General features: G+C 38.8%; 1 protein-coding gene across 1 annotated transcript in view; it reads right to left on the reverse strand.

Annotated features, from left to right (window-relative positions):
- Positions 1–20898, reverse strand: part of LOC124619377 (nesprin-1) — a 635455-nt gene that overhangs the window by 384033 nt on the left and 230524 nt on the right. Inside the window, exons 26-30 of the mRNA XM_047145705.1 lie at positions 17280–17562; positions 14015–14268; positions 9555–9866; positions 9057–9256; positions 2336–2585 (exon numbers count right to left, since the gene is read on the reverse strand). Of these exons, the coding sequence (XP_047001661.1) occupies positions 2336–2585; positions 9057–9256; positions 9555–9866; positions 14015–14268; positions 17280–17562 (1299 nt within the window). The remainder of the gene's footprint in view (positions 1–2335; positions 2586–9056; positions 9257–9554; positions 9867–14014; positions 14269–17279; positions 17563–20898) is intronic.

A 20898-nucleotide genomic window follows, 5' to 3' on the forward strand; every position in this document is an offset into this window, starting at 1 on the left:
CCACTGCTTTGAAATCTTATGATCTTAGTGATGTTTTGGGGAGCTTTTTCCCAGTTGCAGATAACTCCATTGTATTAGAAAACTCAGGGATTACTATTAACATTGGTTGCCAGGTCATTAATATACAACATGCACAGTAAAGATTCCAACACACTTTCCCTGGGCATGCTTGGAGTTACTTCTGCATCTGTTGATAACTCTCCATTCAAGATAATCGCAGTGATGAACCTGTTCTGTTCATGATATCACATTATGTATGAGCTCAGAAAATGTTCTAAGATTCTACACCAGATAGATGTCAAGGATATTAGACAGTAGTTTTGTGGCTCCCTTCTGCCACCCTTCTTAAAGATGTATGTGACCTGTGGTTTCTTCAAATTATTAGGCAAAGTCTTTTGTTTGAGGGTATTATATTACATTACGGTTCAAACAGAAGCTAACTCTGCTGCATATTTTGTATATAATCTGATAGGAACTTGATCAGGCCCTGGGGCCTTTTTCAATTATAGTAGTTTCAGCTGGTTCTCAACATTGCTGACATATGCTTCCTTTAGTATCTCTCTACCCAAAACCATCATCCCTTGTTTATTAGTCACTGTTCCTACATAGCAGCTGCCAATATATCTGAGAATAATAACACTTGACAGGCCCTCAGTTTTGAGAAGCACTACATTAATTGCAAACTGATGGTCTTCACACAAAACAACTTGCTGTGATAATTGGCTGTATCACAGTGGACAGTCCATCATAGATTATCCGTACCTCAGCAATGGTCCTCTACTACTCTGTTGAAAAATACAGCAGCCAAATTTGGTACTCATCATCTTATGCAAAAAAAAAAAAAAAAAAAAAAAATTTGGCCTTCACCAATACTGCAGGCTAGAGAGAGACTGTTTGAAGCCTACTTGAAGTGACAGGTTGCATCAACTTGCCCAGAAAGTTCCATGTAGTATTTACAAAGAAATGTGTGTGAATAAGGAGCATAAAAATTAGTAAATGGTTTCCTTAACGGAATGAGGCCTCTGCAGCCTTAGGATAATGATGCAGTTGTCTACGTGTTGATAACAAGGCACTTGGCTACCTTAAATGTCCCATTCTCTTAATGTAAGTACTTTGTTCACTAAAGGGAGGCATGTGCCTTCAGTTCATTGACTAGACTTTAAGAAAGGCTCCTGTGAACATCACAAAAACTACCTGATCACCTGAAATGGAAAAAGAAAGAAACCACAGTTGTGGAAACCCAAGTTTATCAACACACAAGGACAGATGAAAGTTATGGAATGCTTACCATCTAATTCCAATGAAAACTGGATTAGACAGAATAGGAGTGGACAGGTTCAAGGCCAAAATAATGATGGTGCTACATCACTTTTGATAACACCAAGTGCAAGTACGACAAACGGCAAACCATGACATGTATGCTCCAATAGTCAACTTATTCTGCATCTCGGACTGAAGACAAACTATTTTAGGCAATGTAGTACACCTTCAGTGTTGTATAGTATTGGTGAAAAGCATAGTAATATACATTTTGTGCTTTACTGTAATATTTAACTGTATAAAATGATGTTTCTGACAAAAGAATAACAATAACAACAAAATAATAATAATATTACTCAATCACATTTGTTTGAGTAATTGGATCACATATCCATTAAACAAACAGCTACTACAGGCAATTGCAGAACATTACACAGTATAATGATGAACAACATTGGACAATCTAAAAAAAATTCAATTATAATGCTACAGTAGGCATGGATCTATGGCAGGTGTTTTGCCCTTCCATTTTTCCTACCTCAGAAATGACTCAACCAGACACTTTTGGAAAGGTGAACTGGAGTTCAAACTCAAACCATGGTTTGATATCACATTCTCCTTCACACACATAGCATTTGGCCAAATGTGAAAGACATCAAGTGGGGCAAAACTTCTGACTAAGCCTAGATACAATAGTTAATGACTCCACTATCTTTAAATGATAAGAATAACCAGATCAAGCTCTGTTATTATGTCAAAGAATGGGTCTATGACAGGTTATGATTTATGGCTTAGTGTTGTCCCAGATGATGCATGTGAGATTTTAAAAATAGCTGGGCAAAACAAAAAATTTCACAGAAACTGTAACTGGGCTTTGTTCCAGCACTTATATTAAAATATACAGTTACAGTCACACATAATGAAGAAAACAGAGAATAAAGTAGCAAAACCCATCACAAGTGAATACTATGAAAATAGGCAAACAAACAAAAACTTTGTTATTGCTCCGATTTTGAGAAAAAGGAAAAAATTAAGGTAGAATATGAGGAACTAAAATTTCTCATGCAAAGCTCACCTGATATTTTGTACTAAGTTGCGAGTATGTCTCACTCACTGCTGTTGCTTCACTTTCTGGCAGCTTCTTGACCTCAGAATATAGAGAATTAAATGTAGGTTGTCTGTCTGAATGTTCTTGGAGCAGAGCATGGACTGTCTGCAGGCTGGATTCTATTTTGGTAGGACTGACTTCCTCAACCTGAGATGCTCCAGCTTCCAAGTCATTTATCCAGTGCATGAAGTCTGACATCCTACCCTGGAGTTCTTGTCTGCAATGTCCAATTAAGATGTAACAGAAATCAGTGATATATGTATACACTGTGCAGGAAATGGTGCACTTAACTATGTAATATATTTCACTCTAGTAGTTCTAATCTAAAAGAAAATTCATGAGAAATTAAACAATAAAAAGCACTTTCACTAAGGAAAGAGGGATGTCACTACTAGCCATAGTAGGCATCTAGCTCTGCTTGCCTCCCAATATCATCTAGAATCAATATGCTCTACAGCTCTAGAATGCTCATCATGCTAAGAATGTTCCTGAATTTCAGTTTCAGTTTGCATTGCTGCATGACAGAATCTATAAATACGTATGTACATTTTTATGGTCTTCATGAGTGTACACGTTAGATATTAGGAGAACGTAGATAACTCTATGGTGGTCGACAACACCTTGGAGATAAATGAAACTATCTTGCAAGTGAGACAAAAGTTGAAAAAGTAGAAAATGTTCAAAATTAAACTACCACAGTTAGTGCCTTGCTATTCTATCCTGTGCAAGTCTCTTCATATCCAAATCTCCAAACAAGTACCGCATGTTACATTCTTCTGAATCTGTTTACTGTTTCATCTCTTGGTCTCCCTCTACAATTTTTACCACCAGACTCCCCACCCCCCATGCTAAACTGGTGATCCCTTGATGTCGCAGAATGTGTCTTGTCACCCAATCCCTTCTTCTCGTCAAGTTGTTCCAGAAATTTTGTTCCCCCCCCCCCCCCCCCCCCCCCCAATTTCTGTTCAGAATCTCCTCAATTAGTTATGTGATCTACCCACCTAATCTTCAGCATTCTTTGGTAGCACCACTTTCAAAAGCTTCTCTTCTTGTCTAAACCACCCATCATCCATGTTTCACCTCTATACATCACTACACTCTATAAAAATTCAAGAAAGACTTCCTAACCCTTAAATCTATATACGATGTTAATAAATTTCTCTTGTTCTGAAATACTATTCTTCCCACTGCCAGTTTACATTTTATACCTTCTCCTCTTCAGCCATCATCAGTTATTTTGCTGCCTAACAAAACTCATTTACTACTTTAAATGTCTTGTTTCCTAATCTAATTCCGTTAGCATCACCTGATTTAATTCGACTACATTCCATTGTCCTTATTTTGCTTTTGTCAATGTTCATTTTATATTTTCCTTTCAAAGCGCTATCCATTCCATACAACTGCTCTTCCAAGTTCTTTGCTGTCTCTGACAGAATTACAGTGTCATTGACAAACCTCAAAGCTTTTATTCCATCTCCCTGGACTTCAATTCCTACTCCAAATTTACCTTTGGTTTCCTTTACTGCTTGCTCAGTGTACAGATTGAATAACATCAGGGATAGGCTACAACCTGTCTCACTCCCTTCTCAACCACTCCTTCCCTTCCACACTCCTCGACTCTTACAACTGTCATCTGGGTTCTGTACAAGTTCTAAATAGCCTTTCGCAGTATTTTACCCCCATGATCTCCAGAATTTCAGTGTATTCCAGTTAACGTTGTCAAATACTTTCTCTGAGTCTACAATTGCTATAAATGCAAGTTTGCACACACAGCCCCCCCCTCCCCCCCCCCCTCTCTCTCTCTCTCTCTCTCTCTCTCTGTGTGTGTGTGTGTGTGGGGGGGGGGGGGGGGGGGGGGAAGGGGGGGGGGGGGGGGGAGGGAAGGTGGAGAACAAAATTTAGTTAATCTCACATGTGCAATTGAGGCAATCTATTAAAACATGATGCTAAATTTTTGAATTCTGGAATAAAGATTATCTTTAATTAACTGCAGGTTTTTTTTTTTTTTTTTTTTTTTTTTTTTTTTTTTTTTTTTTTTTTTTTTTTTTACATTGTGGATTTCAATCAGAACAATATCTGTGTCACGATTTAGTAAAATCCTGGGTTGTATTTTTATTCTTTTGTGAAGCCACTACAAAAATGAGTCAAAAGGTAAAATAAGTCAATGTCTTCATCATCTAGAACAAAAGCAAGACAATCTGCCTCATTCATCCACAAATTCAACTTTTATTTTTAATATATAATGTTTGACATAGTCATGTTGTGGAACATGAGATCTGAATGTTCACTTTAACATCTATTTGTTTTGGTTACAAACGATAATTCTCATTTCTAAGTAATTTCTTCACATCTATTCTTTGACCACATGTGCAACTTCATTATGCAATAAATTTCATCATGTAACTATGCTAGCCTTTGCTCTCTCTCTAGCAGATACATAGATGCCTCCTTTTGAAGGCAGTATATAGTCACAGACAGTAGCAGTGATGATAAAGCACATGCTTACAGTGCTTGGGACATTTTATCTGTAGTAACTAGTTTTTTTATTGTATGTTGACTTTTAATTCTTTTATATTATCCCTATTTATGACCATTTACAAATAGGGATTTTCTTCCTCGCCTGATTTTTGGATCTGAATATGATTTGTTTAAAAATCAGTACCTGTAATTAGGATTATATTTTGAAACCAAAGCAATCAAATGTATGTTTAACATTTTCTTTCCCACCCATTTCACTCGAACCAATTCAACTGCAACATGCCATCTTCCTGGATTACAAACTCAGCCTTTCTGTTCATTCTATCAAACACTCCATCCATGTCAAACCTATCAGCTACCAGCAATATCTCCACTTTCTTAATGCCATCTCTTCCACACAAGGAGATCTCCCTTGCACAGTACTTACAGTCTTGTAACCTGCAGATTACATATACATAGTGATGAGCAAACCTTCACCCAGGAAGGCAAGACACAGAAAGCAATAACCAACCTCCCTCGGTCTACAAACAGATCCCATCTGCCATATTGTCCTAACCACTCTCATTAATCAGCTTGTAAAGATGCATCCCCTGTTTACCTAGACTGAAACAGTTGAACCACATCTTGTACCTGCTTTAACTATCTTTCATTGTACTCTGAAATGAAGAGCACCCTTGGCAAAATCCTTCCCATTTCACCAAAAGTTATATTCTGGCCACCCACCTAATCTACAAACTGGTATGGTTTCTTCTTGTGAAATTTCTATTTTGAATCCGTTGCTGCATGGATGATATCCATGTGAAAGATCCAAGTGGAAACTTGACCATTCTAATCCAGCCGAATCATATACCAACTCCACTACACCATGTGTCTTTTATGTGAAAAAACTACCGAGCAGCTGTCCACTCAACTGAATAGTTACTGCCATCCTATTACCATGGCTAAGGTAGATCACCAGGTGGCAGAATGTGTCACTGTTTTCATTATGATTGACTTATTAGTTGCTTCACAACCTGTGCTCTCTTGACCCTCCATCCCAACACCAGTTTCTCCTAACTGCAAAGACATGAAGTATTTTTCCAGTACATTCTTTAGTTCACACAGTATCCTTGGCCTTAGTCCCCACTAGCCCCTGTTCTTGATAATATTTTATCTGCAACTGTCAGAAAGTACATTTCCCCTTAACTGCTGATACACTGTTTGTCTCCCTTTTCATCCCTAGTTCTGACCATTTCAATGACTCTGCTGTAACGAAGTCTTCACCTCTTGCTTAGCTGTTTTTGAGTGTTTTGATGGCTTCATGAATTTCTAACTCTGTTGATGATAAATCTTCCTAAAGTTTATCTGGTACCAGTAATGGAAAACATTCTAATTTAACTGATGTAACAATAGGATTAAATCAAGGAAAATTCTGAAATATTAGCAAAATCTTTTGACAGGCTCTTAAACTGTACAGTTCCAGCAGTTAAATTAAACAATGGAAAATCCAGGATGGAACGTAACAATATTACAGGAGGAAAGTTGCTACTCACCATATAGTGGAGATGCTGAGTCACAATAGGCACAACAAAAAGATCCATACAATTATAGCTTTCGGTCATTAAGGCCTTTGTCAGCAAGAGACACACATACACACTCACACACATACACTCACGCAAATGCAACTTGCACACACGTCTGCAGTCTCGGACAACTGAAACCACACTGTGAGCAGCAGCACCATACATGATGGAAGTGGCAACTGGTTGGGATAAGTAGAAGGCTGGGGCGGGGAGGGGGAGGGATAGTAAGGTGGGGTTGGCGGACAGTGAAGTACTGCAGTTTAGACAGAGGGCAGGAGAGAAGGTGGGGATGGGGGGGAGGGGGCGTAAGTAGTGGAAAGGAGAGAAAAATAAAGTAAATTAAAAGACTGGGTGTGGCGGTGAAATGACGGCTGTGTAGTGGTGGAATGGAAACAGGGAGTCGACTGGATGGGTTAGGACAGTGACTAACAAAGGTTGAGGCCAGGAGCGTTACGGAAATGTAGGATGTATTGCAGGGAAAGTTCCCACCTGCACAATTCAGAAAAGCTGGTGTTGGTGGGAAGGATCCATATGGCACAGGCTGTGGTGTAATCATTGAGATGAGGGATTTCATGTTTGGCAGCGTGTTCAGCAACAGGGTGGTCCATTTGTTTTTTGGCCACAGTTTGTCGGTGGCCATTCATGTGGACAGACAGCTTGTTGGTTGTCTTGCCTACACAGAATGCAGCACAGTGGTTGCAGCTTAGCTTGTAAATCACATGACTGGTTTGACAGGTAGCCCTGCCTTTGATGTGATAGGTGATGTTAGTGACCAGCCTGGAGTAGGGGAGGATGTATGGGACAGGTCTTGCATCTAGGTCTACTACAGGGGTATGAGCCGTGAGGTGAGGGATTGGGAGCAGGGGTTGTGTAAGGATGGACGAGCATATTGTGTAGGTTCAGTGGACGGCAGAATACCACTGTAGGAGGGGTGGGAAGGATAGTGGGTAGAACATTTCTCATTTCAAGGCACGACGAGAGGTAATCAAAACCCTGGCGGAGAATGTAATTCAGTTGCTCCAGTCCTGGATGGTACTGAATTACGAGGGGAATGCTCCTCTGTGGCCGGACTGTGGGACTTTAGGAGGTGGTGGGAGACTGGAAAGATCTGTTTTCACACAAGGTTGGGAGGATAATTACAGTTAGTGAAGGCTTAAGTGAGACACTCCGTCTAAACTGCAACACTTCACTGTCTGCCACCCCCACCATAATATCCCTCCCCCTCCCCGCCCCAACCTCCTCCTTACCCCCACCCAGTCGCCACTCCCATCATGCTCTGGTGCTGCTGCTCGCAGTGTGGTTTCAGTTGTCTGAGACTGCAGACTTGTGTAAGTTGTGTTGGTGTGAGAGTGTGTGTGTATGTGTGTGTCTATTGCTGACAAAGGCCTTAATGGCCAAGAGCTATAATTGTGTGAATCTTTTTGTTGCACCTATCGCGACTCAGCATCTCCACTATATGGTGAGTAGCAACTTTCCTCCTGTAATATTGTTACATTCCATCCTGGATTTTCCATTGTTTAATTTAACCGCTGGAACTGTACAGTTTAAGAGCCTGTCAAAAGTTTTTGCTAACATTCCAGAATTTTCATTGATTTAATCCTATTTTGCCATCTTCATCTTTGAGACAAATACTGGGTAAAAAGATCGAAATGATCATATGGCACTGATGACCGAGAGTCCCCCACCTGAGGAAGTTCGACACCAAGTTACAAATCTTTCCAGCTGACACCATGTTAGGCAACTTATGTGCTGATGATGATGAAATGATAATGAGGACAATACAACACCCAGTTCCTGACTGGAGAAAATGGTCAACTTGGCCAGGAATCGGACCCAGGCCCACTGCATGGGAATCAGACACACTAACCACTCAGCTAACGGGGTGGACACATACTTGGTGGTTGATACACTTTAAAATTGGTGTTTAAAAGTTTGGTAAAACTACTAGTACTATTTTTGGTGAAATTTTCTTGTGCTTTTATAAGCTGAGTTTTTTTTTTGAAGATTCTTTTGATTTACCAGGTTACTTTTAATGTTTCTTTTTTTTTTTTTTTTTTTTTTTTTTTTGTTTTCTGAAACATTCTAGGTGTTATTCTTTTTTTCAGCATCTGCACTTCCTCCATTTCTGAGCTCTCTGTTCTAGTGCTTGCTCACACACTTCGTTACACCATGTCTTCTTTTTATTCTTGGCCAATCCTATTGTTTTACTAACATGTAGCCATTTACTATATGGAATTTTCAATTTATTAACAGAATCATTCTCGCTCTGACAGCAATCACAAATCACTGTTGATGTAGGATAGTTATTCCTGACTGTTTTCTCTACTAATATTTCCTTTTTATTTTTTTTAGTAACTGGATAAAGAAGGAATAAAGATCAGCTTTCGCTTTCTAATGACATCGACATATTAACAATGGAGGACAACCTCCCATTCAAACGGAGAAGAATGAAGCAGAAAAATGACTATGCTTCTTTGTAAGTACCTCATTAATCTAATACCATTTAGAGAAAAATGGGGAACCAAATGGAAGATGGCCAGATGCTGATAAGAAGTCAAATATTGTCAAACATTATTTTAGTGTATTAGCCACTTCATCACCTCATTTGGTGAATCAGCAACACAGAGCATACTCTTATAAAACCTCACCTTGCAAGTATAACATCAGATAACACATTGATTTTTTGTCTTGCATTATCTCCCAGGATTGTGATTTTTGCTTTCATTTCTGCTACACGACCTTTCAGGGCAGAGGCACCTTCTAGTGAAAGGCCTTGTGCAACACTATCAGTCATTTGTGTGAGAACGATCAACTGTGCTTGATTTTCAGAGATTTCCTTGTTCAGAGCCTGAAAAATACAAGCAAAACATGTTTTCCACTAAAATTTACTTACATTTTCAAAGTTTACAGTCCCTCAAATTATGGCAGACTAGACAGAATTAACATTCTATAAATACTGCTAGTAAGTATATTACTAACGTGATGACTTTACAATGTGATCAAGATGTGGGGCAAATGTTAATTATGACAACAATAAATAAAAATGGAAAGTTTGATTTATATTTGGTCACATATTAACATCAGGATTCTATATTTTGTTTTACTTTATTTTAATTACAGAGTAATTACACTGTGACAACATGTACCTTCAGCTCTGCTAGTTGTTTTTCAAGTCTGTCAGCTTCTGGTGTTACAATGTCAACTTCAGTGTGAAGCACTCCCTTCTCAGCCTTTTGTAACCACTGTTCGATTGGTTTTGCACGGGCATCAAGTTCTTGCCAAGCTTCAACCACCTTGTCCATCTTGCCACCCCAAGAAACAACAGCATTATGAACAGCTGACCATCGAGAGCGAACACTATCGAGTTCATCAGCGCCACGTCCACCTGGCAACTGCTGACCCAGAGATGCTACACCTTGCAACTGACTCAATTTTTGCTCGCACTCTACTTCAAATACCTGCAAATTTTGACATATAATCAGGAACAAATCGTCAAACTCAAACTTACTAATGAATTGTGAAAACAACAACAAATGTAACTGCAGTTTAATTACACACATACTGTCAATTTTGGTACTTTTCGCACCAACAGGTACTTAGGAAATAACTTACAAAAATTACATGTCATTATACACGTTGAAGTGCCAAAGAAATTAATATAAGAATGCGTATTCAAATACAGAGATATGTAAACAGGCAGAATACAGCACTGCGGTCGGCAATGCCTGTATAAGACAAGTGTCTGGCGAAGTTGTTAGGTCGGTTACTGCTACTACAATGGCAGGTTATTACCATTTAAGTGAGTTTGAATGTGGTGTTATAGCCGGCACAAAAGCAATGGGACACAGCATCTCCGAGGTAGCAATGAAGTGAGGATTTTCCCATATGACCATTTCCTGAGTATACCGTGAATATCAAGAATCCGGTAAAACATCAAATCTCTGACATCGCTGCGACCGGAAAAATATCCTGTAAGAATGGGACCAACGACAACTGAAGAGAATTGTTCAACATGACAGAAGTGCACCTCTTCCACAAATTGCTGCAGGTTTCAATGCTGGGCCATCAACAAGTGTCAGCATGCAAACCATTCAACAAAACATCATTGATATGGGCTTTTGGAGCCGAAGGCCCACTAGTGTACCATTGATGACTGCACGACACAAAGTTTTACACCTCTCATGGGCCCATCAACACCAACATTGGACTGTTGATGACTGGAAACATGTTGCCTGGTCACACGAGTCTTGTTTCAAATTGTATTGAGCGGATGGATGTGTACAGTATGGAGACAACCTCATGAATCCATGGACCATGCATGTCAGCAGGGCACTGTTCAAACCGATGGGGGCTCTGTAATGGTGTGAGGCTTGTGCAGCTGGAGTGATATGGGACTCCTGATATGTATAGACATGACTCTGACAGGTGACAAAACGTAAGCAGCCTGTCTGGTCACCTGCATCCATTCATGTCCATTGAGCATTCCGATGGACTTGGGCAATTCCAGCAGAACAATGTGACACCCCAAACATCCAGAATTGCTACAGACTGGCTCCAGTAACACTCGTCTGAGTTTAAACACTTCCGTTGGCCACCAAACATGAACATTATTGAGCATATCTGGAATGCCTTGCAATGTGTTGTTCAGAAGAGATCTCCACCACCTAGTACTATTACGGATTTACAGACAGCCCTGCAGGATTCATGGTGTCATTTACCTCCAGCACTACTTCAGACATTAGTTGAGTCCTTGCCATGTCATGTTGCAGCACTTCCGCATGCTCACAGGGGCACTACATGATAATGGAAGGTGTACTAGTTTCTTTGGTTCTTCAGTACATGAATGTATTTGTTCCAACAGTTGTTAACGACTATTAATGTTGTGATATGTAAGAGGTGAAGGACAGATCTAATTAGTCAACAAATGTAAATATTCACTGTGTCCACATTCATTTGTTACTAGCTCAAAGGTGAATATTATTTCCTTACTTATGGAACTGATAATTATGTCATAGCAACGGCACCCATACGATAGTTTCATGGAGAGGGGGTTGGGCCTAGACCTGGGAGCATGGAGTATTTTTAATACACACATGAAAAAACTTTTTTGCATCTCTCTGGTTCCCAGAACTCCTGAAGACTGACATTAACTGTGGACATTGTATCACAGACACAGTTCCTTTAACTGTTCAGAGATGTCACTAAACCCGCCCAAAGATGTAAACAACCATGCATGAGCAGCACCTATTAGACGGAGGGAGTCCAACAGCTGATCAGTTCCAGTCATTCCACCAGGAAGAATGTACACGGCTCGTGTTGTCTGTAGTTCACCCATGCCTAGACGGTCAATACCACGGTTTGATCGCATCCGCAATATGCCATGAAGGGCTCTCAACAAGGAAAGTGTGCAAGCCTCTCTGAGTGAACTAAAGCGATGTTGTTCGGACATGAAGGAGATACAGAGAGACAGGAACTGTCGATGACATGCCTTGCTCAGGCTGCCCAAGGGCTACTGCTGCAGTGGATGACTGCACCTACAGATTATAGTTCGGAGGAGCCCAGACAGCACCGCCACCATGTTGAGTAATGCTTTTTGTGCAGCCACAGGATGTCATGTTATGACTCAAACTGTGTGCAATGGCTGCATGATGTGCAACTTCACTCCCAACGTCCATGGCGAGGTCCATCTTTGCAACCACGACACCATGCAGTGTGGTACAGATGGCCCAACCACATGCTGAATGGACCGCTCAGGATTGGCATCACATTCTCTTCACCCATGAATGTCACACATGCCTTCAACCAGGCAATCGTCCGAGATGTGTTTGGAGGTAACCCAGTCAGGCTGAACACCTTAAACACACTGTCCAGCAAGTGCAGAAAAGTGGAGGTTCCCTGCTGTTTTGGGGTGGAATTATCTGGGGCCAATGTACTCCACTGGTTGTCATAGAAGGCCCTGTAACGGCTGTACAGTACATGAATGCCATCTTCCAACTGATAGTGCAACCATATTGGCAGCATATTGGCGAGGCATTCGTCTTCATGGATGACAATTCATGCCCCCATCATGCACATCTTGTGAATGACTTCCTTCAGGACAACGACATCGCTCAACTAAAGTGGCCAGCACGTTCTCCAAACATGAATCCTATTGAACATTCCTGAGGTAGATTGAAAAAGGCTGTTTATGGATGACGTGACCCACCAACACTCTGAGGGACCTACGTGCATAGATGCCATGATGAGTACAGGCATGCATCAATACAAGAGGATGTGCTTCTGGGTATTAGAGGTACTGGTGTGTACAGCAATTTGAACAACCACCTCTGAAGGTCTCACTGTATACTGGTACAACATGCAATGTGTGCTTTTCATGAGCAATAAAAAGGGCAGAAATGATGTTTATGTTGATCTCAATTCCAATTTTCCGTACAGTTTTCGGAACTCTCAGAACTGAGGTAATGCAAAACTTTTTTTGATGTGTGTAGTTTGGAAGATGAATGATGGCTTTTAAGTAGCCATAAAATTTTTTTAGTTCCAATTCTGTTAAAAGCTTGTGAAATAAAGATTTTTAAACCATTTTCTTAAAAGAAAAACACCTGTCTTCGCTAGACTTTTTCCTTTTACTGAGATCTGGGGTGGAAGTGGGGTTTTGGGGGGTGAGAGATCCAGGCATGGCAGTGGGAGAAGAATGACTTTTTCCATCTTTCAAGTCAACTGGCACAAAACAAAAACAGACTTTTTGTTGGCAGCAATGGGGTAAAGTGATGGGGTAAGGTGACAGTGTATACTTATTTCTTTGGCAGAAAGATGTTTTCCTAAATTTTCTGTCTTTTAGCTTTTTGATATTTATAAAGGGAAATACACAATTAATCTGAAAATGAATAAGGATTATTTAGCATATGCAGGCATTAATTATATTTGTTTCTTCTCCGTAAACTGATACACGAGCAATGAGTAGAATTCTTTCCTGCAAATAAATCATGATTGTAAAGTACAAACACAACTAATGAAGACAATTAAAGGTAAGTTTGGAATAAAATTTGTTCATGCTATTTGAATCTATGCAAAGATGAGCTGAACAAAGCACACATATGTTTAACATTATAATATGTGCACTCCAAGATGACTTAGTGACATAGCTCATGAGAGTAGCTGAATCAATAAAAAATAAATTGAGTTTGAAATCATGTTATTTCTGTGCATGTAAGATGAACCAAACACAGTTTAGTCTGATAGCTACTCCAGTAGTGACCAAAAATCAGCCAAACCTGGTCAACACTTTAAGTTGCTTTCGATTCAAGAACTCCAATCAACCACCTCACCAAGAGACTTCTCCGAGTGTGCATATAGTAACACAACCAGCAATGCCCTTTTAATATAAAATTTAAGTGAAAAATCGGAGCAAGCACCACATTGGCGCATTTATATATTATAATAGGCCATTGAATTTCAGATGACTTTAGAAATGTTTTGTGACTTCAGAAAAAGTAAATGAATCATGACAACTGAGTACACAGACAGAGTAAACATTCACAATATTCTAACTTCTGTAACCACATAGCATAAGCACAAAATTAGTAGTTTGTATTAGCTATGTATTTACCTTTGCTTCCTGCCTCATTTGCTTGGCTTCTTCAATAGTGGCTGGCTTCGCTATGCCCATGTTGACTTTGACTTCAGCCTGCTCCACCCATGGTTTGATTGATTGCAGTCCACTGCGATACTCTTTCCAGATGACAAGGTCACGGCCAACGGCAGACAACTGAGCTTCTGCAGCCCTCTGTAATGCTGCTACCGCATTCTGCAGTTGCTTCACATCACTCTGCAGAACTGCAGCTTCGACATTCTCTGCATCATCTGAGTGTAAGGAAAGGAAATTTTATTTTTCAAATAAATATTTTACAATTAATAAAATCATTGAGTAACAACTATCAGATTGTTGCCCAGTTATGTTTCTTAGGCCAATAAGAAATCAGTGTGCTGTCCCATGCACACCCTTGATGTAAGTAACTGTCACTAAAATATTAACTTTAAAGGTATTAAAACACAAATACCATGACAATAAACTGTCATAAGTGGTAATATATGGTGTACAGCTATATATGCAACTCCTAATAGTTATAATAAAATGAAATGTTCTCCCTCTTGAGATTAACATATCTTTTGATAAATATCACACCATCAGTCATAATTAATTAAATTACCGTATTTGCTCGAATCTAAGCCGCACTTTTTTTCCGGTTTTTGTAATCCAAAAAACCGCCTGCGGCTTAGAATTGAGTGCAAAGCAAGCAGAAGTTCTGAAAAATGTTGGTAGGTGCTGCCACAACTAACTTCTGCCATCGAATATATGTAGCGCTACACATGCATGCTTTGTAGGCACAAAGATAAATACTGGCGCCAAAACCTCTGCGTCAGTAAATAAATTTTAAAAAAAGATGGAAGACGAGCTTTTTTTCTCCGCCCCGAGTTTCGACCACTGCATTTTCATACATTATCCAACGAAGTAAATACAAATTCCGTATTGTTCATCTTCGAATGTAGCAAAATTTTAATGTACTACAAAAATCCGACTGGCAAGACTGGGATGTTTGTCAATGTGGCCAACTCTATGATCTGAATTTCTTCCTAACTGTGAGAAGAGATGGTTGCTAATAGGAACCTGATGAAATGTGAATCACATGCAGTATTCTCTTCACCATAAGAATAATACGAATATAAACATTTTGCCATGTATTCTTTCGTTTTTGCTGCTATCTCATTTAAATCCTGTCTGCCTAATAAATTACGAAACTAGAGTGAGACAACAGCAAACGCGGAAGAATATACGTATCGTGTCATGTTTATATTCATATTATTCTTATGCCTAATAGTGATATAGTCAGAAATGAAGCACGGCAACTGACTAGATTTTTAAATGTAAGATGACTAATTTCTGTGCAGAATTTGATGCACTAAAGAAGCGGCCGCAAAGATTTTCAAACGGAGAAAAACTTTCGCTAAACTCTCGTTCAGAACATCATCTACCATACGCAGTCTATTATTTGGTTCTTGTTGATTATTATCAAAGAAAGCAGCAGTGTATGTAACAACAAATAGCAGTCTCTTGCCATTGTTTCGCTAATGAGTCGATTCCTCTCTCTCTCTCTCTCTCTCTCTTTTATATATATAGTTGTAAGCGGTGGTAGCGCGCACAAAAGCAAGCCATGCCGCGAGCGGCGACAGGCCATAAACACGCATTATCAGAATGTGACAAACAATGCATGACACAGTACAGTAACGCATTTTCAGCTTAGAGTGACGTAAACACCTATAACAAAGAAAGCGGCACTTATCAGATCAAAGTAAAATAAGCAATCAATCCAATCCAGTCGAAGCACTTGAAAAAGTAAGGGTACCCGTATAAATGCGGACGGAGCACCTGACGTATAGCAATGGCTACCTGGTAAAGCTTAACTGCTAAGCTTACGACTCGAACCAAATTACTGTAGCGGTATCGTCATTCATTCGACCTAAATTGTGTCTCATATTACATTGGACCAACTTTGTTTCGATTTGAAGGTGTGTCCTAAAACTTTTCTCTCCCTTTGAATTTTGAGTCTCAAATTTCAGGTGCGGCTTAGATTCGGGAATTTTTTTTTCCTTTATTTCGAGTCTCATTTTTCAGGTGTGGCTTAGATTCGAGTGCGGCTTAAATTCGAGTAAATACGGTAGTTATATACATGGAAGGGCCAACTTCCCTTCCTTTCCAGTGCAGTTTATTCAGCCAATGCCTGATCGAGACTGGTACAGAACTTCTCAAATTTCCCGGAAGACCAATCATATCCATATATAGGCTATTAGTACAATGGAGTTGCCAATCCTAAAGGAATATTTAAGTTACCGCTCCATGTATCCTTTTGTGTCTAATATGATCACATTGTCAAATGTGACATCATTTTTCGGAGTGTTTGCTCATCATGTATCTGAGGCAGGACATGGGAGCCAGCTTGGTATTTACAAAGGTATATGTGGAAAACTGCGAATGGTGAATATTTGAACATTGCTTGCCACAGCAGGAGTACAGAAAAATCACCTGAATATGCTATCAAATGTACATATTATTTACTACAAAAAGAAGCATTAACACTCACCTTAAGGAACACAAGAGCAGTTGTCATCTGGGCAACATGGATATATTGGGAATAACAGATAATACACTGGGACCAGGGCACTACCAAATTTATTTCTCTGATACTATGGTTTTATCAAGATCTACTCATCACTATGCTGGGATGTACAAAGAGGCCATAGAAATTCAAAAGCACCAAAACAACTTACATAGAAAAGAAGAAGGATTGAAACAGACAAGTTGTGGACTGTAATGCTTGGTAAAACTAACAGTGTCAACTCTTCCTCACTACAAGTTCCATAACATACATTGGCGTAACTCTGAGATGTTCGGCAGTTGTCTGATGACTCCAAGAAATGACCGTTGCATGGGTACTTAGAAACAGATCGGCTTGCTGAGCTTGTAAGTGGTTTTTAGGTTGTTATAGCCTCTGATGATGTCTCCAGCATTGGAAGATAAAATGTTAGGTAAAGAAATATCCCTTGGACCATAATCTAAAGTTCACAAAACAAAAATCACCAAATATTATAATAAATTCGTCCTACACTGAAGCAAAGAGGATATTGGACAAGAGGAAATATTTGAGAATGCAGAGCTTGAAATGAAAATCCTACACTTTCCAAAGAACAATACTTTCTCAAAGAATTCACCCATAATTAATATTCAGAATTGATGCTAAAAGTTCTTACCAAATCTTAGAAAAGCAGGTATAATGAAAAACAAACATAAATAAGTTTTATGACCCCACAATGCAAACCTTTCAGTAGTTGTGATGCTTCAGTAGCAAGAAGTTCAAGGGCAGCAGCCTTCTCATTCAACTGCCCTTGAAGGGCCTGAGCCCTGGTGAGTCGCTCCTCAGGGCCAACATCTGCTGCCTGCAATTGTTCCAGCTGTTTAGGTGCTGCTTCTTGTGTCCAAGATCGCAGCTCACCCAGCTGTGATTGGAATTGTGTCCACTGAGCTCGGAACTGTTCCAATACTACAACACGCTCTTGTACTGTCTCAAGGGTTACCTGGAGGCGCCTCTCAATTTCTGTGACCTGTACATGCGGATGTAATCAATTAGATAACTTTTCCTTCTGCAATGGCCTTGCTGAGATCATTTAGTTCATGCACATTAATCATATGGTGAACAATTCCATTCAAATTAAATTAATTTCAAAATCACTATTCCTAAAATCTAAGGAACTCATCATATTCTATTTAATCTAAGATGAACATTTATGGCAGTTGGATATTCAACATAATTCTTACCCACTGATTCACGAGTTAGCATTCACTCACCATAAATATGCAATCACTACTGTTATGATTATGTCCTCTATCCATTCTACTGTCTCATATATCTCTTTACAAATATGGACTATTCCTCCTATCTCCCACACTCTTCATCGCTTCTGCTGGCGAATCACAAATTGACAATTCTATACACTTTGACAATATTATTAATCAAACAATGGAAAGTCCAGGATGGAATTTAACAATATTAAGAAAAAGATACAGAATGAAATTTCCATTCTGCAGCGGAGTGTGCGCTAATATGAAACTTCCTGCCAGATTGAAACTGTAAGCCAGACCGAGACTCGGGACCTTTGCATTTTGCGGGCAAGTGCTCTACCCAGCTGAACTACCTAATCACGACTCACGATCTGCCCTCACAGCTTTAATTCCACCAGTACCTCATCTCCAACCTTCCAAACTTCACAGAAGCTCTCCTGCAGACCTTGCACAACTAGCACTCCTGGAAGAAAGGGTATTGCGGAGACATGGCTTAGCCACAGCCTGGGAGATATTTCCATAATGAAATTTCCACTCTATAGCAGAGTGTGAGCTGATGTGAAACTTCCCGGCAGATTAAAACTGTGTGCTGGACTGAGACTCAAACTTGAGACCTTTGCCTTTCCTGGGAAAGGACGAGGTACTGCTGGAATTAAAACTGTGAGGGTTGGTCGTGAGTCATGCTTGGGTAGCTCAGATGGTAGAGCACTTGTCCTCATAAATTGAGTATAGACTGCATAACAAGATGTATACATTTCTGATTTCACACACTGATTTTCGTCCTCAAACTAATCAGTTATGTCATCATTCAAAGCTATTTATAACTCTGATTTCCTATATTTATCCTGAGTACTTCATTATTTTATCTCATTGGAACTTGAGTTGCATGCAAACTCATGCTTAACTCTGTTTTGGATACCTCTGGTCATCGCGACTGTGCGTGTGTACTCAAGGAGAGTGTGCCAACTATTGATTGAGGCTAGATGCTTCCTCTAATTATTCCTTACAAATGACTGAACTTATTGATATATGATTATGAACTTTATTCATTTTGTTGTGTCGAAACATTTCTGCTGGTGTGTACCTGGTGTCGTTTGGATTCATGGGTTGATCCTCACATCATAAGCATAGGCCCTCATATTTCTTCATTATTTTCTCCTTTCAAGAGTCAACATATCCTTACATACTCTGGTTTCAGTGGCTGATTGAATTTGTGCTACACTCCTACTTGTGACTAAGTATATTCTCCTGGACTGTACCTGCTGTTGTCAGTTTTTTGAGTTGGCTCACTCATCGTATACTTAGGCTCTGAATTTTTTTCTTCTCTTTTGATGATTTTGAAGGAGTGACTTTATAAATGTACACTTGCAATTTGTAATTCTAGTAATTTACATAGTCTCTGCACTTATTTCTATAGTTTGGTGTTTAATATTGTAGTTTTGACTTTGTATCATTTGTCTTGAGACAGAATGTTCCACGGATCTGAAAATGTGAATGCCATATCCTCATACATGTATAGATTATGACTTAAATAGTAGATATTTTTCTTACGTTTCCTGTAATATGTTATGTATCACATACTTCTATACATGTGTATTCTATCTTTTGGCATCGTTTTTTACACCAATTGGCAAACCTTATAGTACTATAGGACACAAAATATTGTAAACATATTGCTTCCAAATTATGTGAGGGGGATATTGTAAAGGGACATCCTCCTCTAGAACTATTTTTCCTCAATAGTAGTAGTCGATACCAGTAACATTTTCTAATTTTGGACATGTCAGTATTATCTCAGCTGTTTTTCTGAAAAATTACACATAATTTTATACACAATATGTTATGTTTCAAGCTAAAATTTATGAATAGGAATTATTATTTTGGATGTTATAATCCATAAATACTAGTTCTGAATGTACAGTTATTTTTTTTTTTTTTTTCAAACATTTGAAATTACAAATTATTTGGCACACTTAAAATTTCTATTATTAATTATGCAATCTAGTATTGTTTATTATGTTTATTTCTGGATTCGTTTATGAAATAATAATCAAAATTAGTAGAAATTCATTTGTCAAGAAATATTGTAAACCCTTTGGAATATTGGTATTACCGCAGTGAAGTAGTAGTAAACATGCCTCTGATGTGATCGGACGTATTTTTGTATTTTGGGCGAACAATGTAATTTTGGCTTTGTTAACGAGAAAATTCAAAAGACTGCATGATATATTAAAATGCGACAAAATAAATTAACATAAAAACAAAAATTCTGCAACAACACTGCGGTCTACCCTTTCCATAATATTGTCGTTATTCCATCCTGGATTTTCCATTGTTTGATTCTACACACTTTCCTATTTTTCATCACATTTAGCACTTTTTGCACATCTTCATACCAAGTATCAGGTCCTTTTTCATCATCTAGCACATTCACTTCTTCTTGACTATTTGGACTGCTTAATCGTTGATTCATCTCATACAAAACTGTATACCTTCTCACTGTCTATATTACACGTACTGTGGTTCTATGGTTATCATGCCATCCTTTCTTTTGCTTTCCATATTAATCTTCCTTTTCCTACTTTCAAAAACTACCTCACTAGCTAATCTGTACCTCATTTCTTACTTTTTCTCTTTCTTCATTTTCTCTATCTCCTTTTCATATATTTCTCTCTTGCATGTTCTGTTTCTCTTCTTAATTTATTATTCAATTTCCTATACATCATTTTTGCTTCTCTAATCTCCATATTTTTCAGTTTTCTCTGTTCTTCCATCTTTTACAACATGTTTCCATTGCCCATTCTTACCTGGTGTTTTTTAGATTCCCTGTTTCCTACAACTTCCTAGTCTCTACAATTAAACAACAACCACATACAGTTAAACTAAATTACAAACAAACAAAACCCAGTTGAAAAATTGATTATAAATGTATGAGAAGAAGTAATGAGCTTTATTTACTTTGAAACTGGAAGAATACGTAAAGACAGTTAACAGAGCCACAAAAGAAGAAACAAAATTTCAAGTTATCATTAATTTATCAGGAATCCTCTGGTGCCAATAGTGTATGGCTTCCATAATCATATACCTGAAACTTCTAT

This window comes from Schistocerca americana, chromosome 6 (assembly GCF_021461395.2).
Source record: "Schistocerca americana isolate TAMUIC-IGC-003095 chromosome 6, iqSchAmer2.1, whole genome shotgun sequence".
NCBI classification, from domain to species: domain Eukaryota; kingdom Metazoa; phylum Arthropoda; class Insecta; order Orthoptera; family Acrididae; genus Schistocerca; species Schistocerca americana.